At 43.2% G+C, this 4,803-nt stretch overlaps 1 protein-coding gene across 1 annotated transcript; it reads right to left on the minus strand.

Annotated features, from left to right (window-relative positions):
• Positions 1-245: 245 nt before the first annotated feature.
• LOC123990319 (solute carrier family 35 member D3-like) lies at positions 246-2,622 on the minus strand. The gene is made up of 2 exons (XM_046290913.1): positions 2,050-2,622; positions 246-1,539 (listed from the first exon to the last, which is right to left on the minus strand). Exons 1-2 carry the CDS (start codon positions 2,483-2,485, stop codon positions 674-676), a joined length of 1,302 nt encoding a protein of 433 aa, XP_046146869.1. The 5' UTR covers positions 2,486-2,622; the 3' UTR covers positions 246-673.
• Between the last annotated feature and the right edge of the window lie 2,181 nt (positions 2,623-4,803).

Raw genomic sequence — 4,803 nt, forward strand, 5'->3', positions numbered from 1 at the left:
TTTGCAATGGAAAGGCAATTTGGCTAAAACATTTACCATGGATTTCAATGTAATGAATTTATCGTAAAGAAGAGGCCAACATCACAGTGGAAGAGTTTCATAAAAACATTTAAATGTACTTTGCATTGTACATGCAAATGGAAGTTGCTATTGCTCTTCACTTGCCAAATATCACAATTCATGGACTATACAGAATCTGGACAGGCAGTAACATTTTGTGCAAAGAAAATGATTCACACAAAAACTGGTATTAATCTTTTTATAACATGTAAATACATATCAACCATACCCGATGCACTGTCACACAGACAATTCATTTTGTTTACCATACAGCAAAATAGTGGTTGGGAGGTATTCCATTATTATGGTATCAGATGTCTTTGACCCCTAGTTTTAGTAATTTTACCATCAACTATTCACCTGTTATTAATATGACTGATAAATCCATATAAAACATTTAAACATAAATGCTTTTATAAATAGTCAGTATATTTTTTCCAATTCATATAAACACTCCATCTTCTCAAAAATACTTTGCTGCTTCCATAAGCGCATGTTCTAAACATTAAATCAGTGCCCAATGTCCAACCAGTCTTACAAATAAACAGAAAAAAACATACAAACAGAAAAGACTGACAAAACATGCACCGTTTGAAATTAGAGTGATTCCCCATTAAGGGCTCTGCACCTCCATATTATCTATTAAGGTGTCTTTGTTCAAGAACTGCAGGTTACGGATGGACCTACACACCCTTAGGTAACTGTCACTCACAGACTGGTTGGCCTGGTTGGCCCGATTCTCGTTATGAAAGGCCTCTCTCTGGAGTTCTACAGACTCCACGCTGTTGCTGGTGTCTGGAAGTGGGTAGTCACTGAGGCTCTGATCATTGAGGAGGTGGTCCTGTGTGGGGACCTGTTCAATCGATCCTTCATCGGCCCATCCGTGACCATTGGGCAAGGGCTCCAGGTCTCCATTGGGAGGCTTCTTCTCAATGTAAGTTTGTCCAGGCAGACTCTCGTCCTTGCTTTGCTCCTCCAGGTCCTGGTAGAGGGTCTTCCTCCTGGTCTCAAAGTACTTGACGATGCAGTAGGTGATGGAGCCCACAGTGTTGACCACAACACCGGCAACAAACAGGCTGGTGGGCTCCACGTCGCTGAAGGCTACCATGCCCACTGTGATGGTGGCAATGCTCTTCACCACTCCCACAAAGCTGGTGGTGACGGCCGAGTTGATGTAGGTGCATTGCAGCGTCGTGAAGTTCATGGCACAGCCGATGACTATGCAGAGGGAGAAGATGCCAGAGATGAAGGGGTTACTCCAGCCCGTGTAACTCCACATGTTGATGGAGTCCATGCTGACAATGGAGCAGATTAAGAGAACTGGGGAGGCCATGATGGCGATGGAGTACTGGGCCGTGAGGGGGCCATATTCACTGTCTGTGCTGGTCTTCTGGATCAAGACCAGGTAGGAGGCGTGGATGATCACAGCCAGGACGCCCGTCACGTAGCCAAACGTGTCACCCGTCACGTCACCAGATCCTGAGTAAACACAGACACAGTGGTGAGAACAGTAAAAAAAAAAGTGATTACATTAGTTTTTTGGGGGGGTAAAACCTATTGTAAGGTATCCTGATGCTCTGAACATGATTAAAAAGTAGTGTGGAGCCACATCTTTAACACACATTCTATCCATATGGATAGGATGTGCGTTTAATGTGTGGTCTAAAGGGGACAGAACATGATGCTGAACTTTCCTCACCGTAGAGGCAACATTGAGAGCTGTTGCATCTGGATACTTTACCAAAGGGACGTTTCTGGATAAACGGTGGTAATCTCTTGTTTTTTCTTTTCTTTTTACACTAACACCATTCGTGTATTTGTAATATTATTAACTTTAGGATAGATTATTGCTGTTATGCAGTTTGATCATCAAAACTTACTGCGGAGTATGCACCCGATGCATAGGCTATTTAGAATCAATTATGATGTTTCGTTTCTACTTTACTGTGTAAGTATAAGTTAATGTTATTTGAATAAGTGTAATTTTACCAGCTAAAGCTGCTCCTCCAGTGGTGATGAGCACCGCCGTTATGACCCCCACTGACGGGATACCGTTCTTCAGAACGCACACGCCGATGCCTAGGGTGACCAACGGTAGACACCGTTTAAAAACGACATACATGGGTAGACTCAGTCCTCTGAGAGACCATAGTGTTAGAGTGGACTGTAATGTGGACAGAATACAAACACCTCCGAAGACTTTGGCTAGTTGAAGACTGAACGGAGGTATGTCTACTTTGCCCAGTCTCCTCAGTATCTCCAGTGTAATCGCTGCCAGCGTGCTGGTGAGGCACTGGATGAGAGTGAGGTAGTTGAAGTTATAAGTCGTGATGAGAAATTTTAGTAAAATGTTCAACGATCCCGAGAAAAATCCATGAGCAACAGCGACTGAGATACCAAGTAAACGACCTTTACAAACTTCCATGCTTGCCTTGAATTTCCCTTTACGCAAGAGCAAGAAAATGAAAATATTGGTGAGTCTTTATTGAGCACTCACTCAGTCCCTTGGAATAAAGTGGTGTACACAGTGTACAGTCTTCCTCCTTGAACGCACAGCTGTAAATGTCCAAGTTGTTAATGTCAGGATGTTTAAATGTTTTAATTGCAAGCAGGACCTACAAGCAGGACCTTAAAAGCAAATAGAGGCTGGACCCAAAACGTTGAAGAGAAAAAAACGTGGGTATGCTGACGCGTCTGTTTAAATTTGCAGCCAAACAGCATGCGTTTTTCATCAATTAAATTACCTCATGTTGGAGAAGTTCTAGCTTTCTTTTTTTTGCTTTACATGCTGTTGGATACAGCAGAGAGAGACCAGAGACTGCCGGAAGAGCTGTTTGGAAAGAACTCAACTACAGTGCGACGTGCATATGGATAAGCCCACCAGTACTGTATATCCCCTCTAGCACCAGAGAGCTGCATGAGCGCAACACTTAATTAAGCGCTGAATTTGCCTTGTGGAATAACACTTTTGCCGCAACAACGGTTACATTTTGCTCACAATAAAGGGATCATTCCATGAAACCGGTACGATTTGAGTCACTCTTACCTTTTTATGTATATTTTAAGTTTTGGGTCATAAAGCTTTTTAAAATGCAATGTGTTAATATATTTGTATTATTGTTTTATTTAACCTTTATTTAACTAGGCAAGTCAGTTAAGGACAAATTCTTATTTACAATGACTACATTACCAAAAGTATGTGGACACGTGCTCATCAAACACCTCATTCCAAAATCATGGGCATTAATATGGATATAACAGCCTATTATATACATGTTATAACAGCCTCCACTCCTCTGGGAAGGCTTTCCACTAGATGTTGGAACATTGCTGCGGGGACTTTCTTCCATTCAGCAACAAGAGCATTCGTGAGGTCGGGCATTGATGTTGGGCGATTAGACCTGGCTCGCAGTCAGCCTTCCAATTCATTCCAAAGGTGTTTGATGGGGTTGAGGTCAGGGCTCTGTGCAGGCCAATCAAGTTCTTCCAGACCAATCTCAACAAATCATTTCTGTATGGACCTCACTTTGTGCACAGGAGCATTGTCATGCTGAAATGGGAAAGGGCCTTCCACAAACTGTTGCCACAAAGTTGGAATCACAGAATCATCTAGAATGTCATTGTATGCTGTAACGTTAAGATTTCCCTTCACTGGACTAAGGGGCCTAGCCCAAACCATAAAAACAGCCCCAGCCCATTATTTCTCCTCCAAACCTTACAGTTGTCTCTATGCATTGGGGCAGGTAGCGTTCTCCTGGCATCCGCTGAACCCAGATTTGTCTGTCGGACTGCCAGATGGTGAAGCGTGATTCATCACTCTGGAGAATGCGTTTCCACTGTTCCAGAGTTCAATGGCGACAAGCTTTACACCCAGTGTGCATTTTTGATCTTAGGCTTGTATGTGGCTGTTCGGCCATGGAAACCCATTTCATGATGCTCCCGATGAACAGTTCTTGTGCTGACGTTGCTTCCAGAGGCAGTTTGGAACTCGGTAGTGAGTGTTGCAACCAAGGACAGACGATTTTTATGCGCTACGTGTTTCAGCACTCGGCGATTCCGTTCTGTGAGTTTGTGTGGCCCACCACTTCAAGTCTGAGCCATTGTTGCTCCTAGACTTTTCCACTTCACAATAACAGCACTTACATTTGACTGGGGCAGCTCTAGCAGGGCATAAATTAGATGAACTGACTTGTTGGGAAGGTGGCATCCTATGACAGTGCCACATTGAAAGTCACTGATCTCTTCAGTAAGTTTATTCTAATGCCAATATTTTTCTATAAAGATTGCATGGCTGGGTGCTCAATTTAATACACCTGTCAGCAATGGGTGTGGCTGAAATAGTTGAATCCACTAATTTGAAGGGATGTCCACATACATTAACTGACAGAAAGCATTTTGTCATAGATTTTGCCGTAGATGTAAACATCTATTTATGCTTTTTTGTTGAGGATTTTTTTAAATAAATGCATGATTATTGATTAAAATCACAACATTAAGTTGCATACTTCAGTCTATCTCCCATTGCGTCAACCAATATCCCCCATTGTCTCCTGCTCTTTCTAATCCTCAGATTTCCACCTTCGCCGACAAGCTCCTCGTCCTCGGGGTCGTCCCCCTGGTTGTGGGGGTACTGCCACGTCTGCTCCTGTTCCTCCCCTCCGGCGTACGACGTCACCAGAGTACTAACCACTGGTCCTGGGATTCATCCTTACGCACACCTGACACTCATCATTATGCATTGAT

Source organism: Oncorhynchus gorbuscha, linkage group LG12 (assembly GCF_021184085.1).
Source record: "Oncorhynchus gorbuscha isolate QuinsamMale2020 ecotype Even-year linkage group LG12, OgorEven_v1.0, whole genome shotgun sequence".
NCBI classification, from domain to species: Eukaryota; Metazoa; Chordata; class Actinopteri; order Salmoniformes; family Salmonidae; genus Oncorhynchus; species Oncorhynchus gorbuscha.

Coding starts and splice junctions, on each gene's coding strand:
- LOC123990319 (XM_046290913.1), bottom strand. CDS start 2,485: ATGGAAGTTTGTAAAGGTCGTTTACTTGGTATCTCAGTCGCTGTTGCT. Junction 1,540..2,049: donor TGGAGGAGCAGCTTTAGCTG/GTAAAATTACAC, acceptor GTGTTTACTCAG/GATCTGGTGACGTGACGGGT.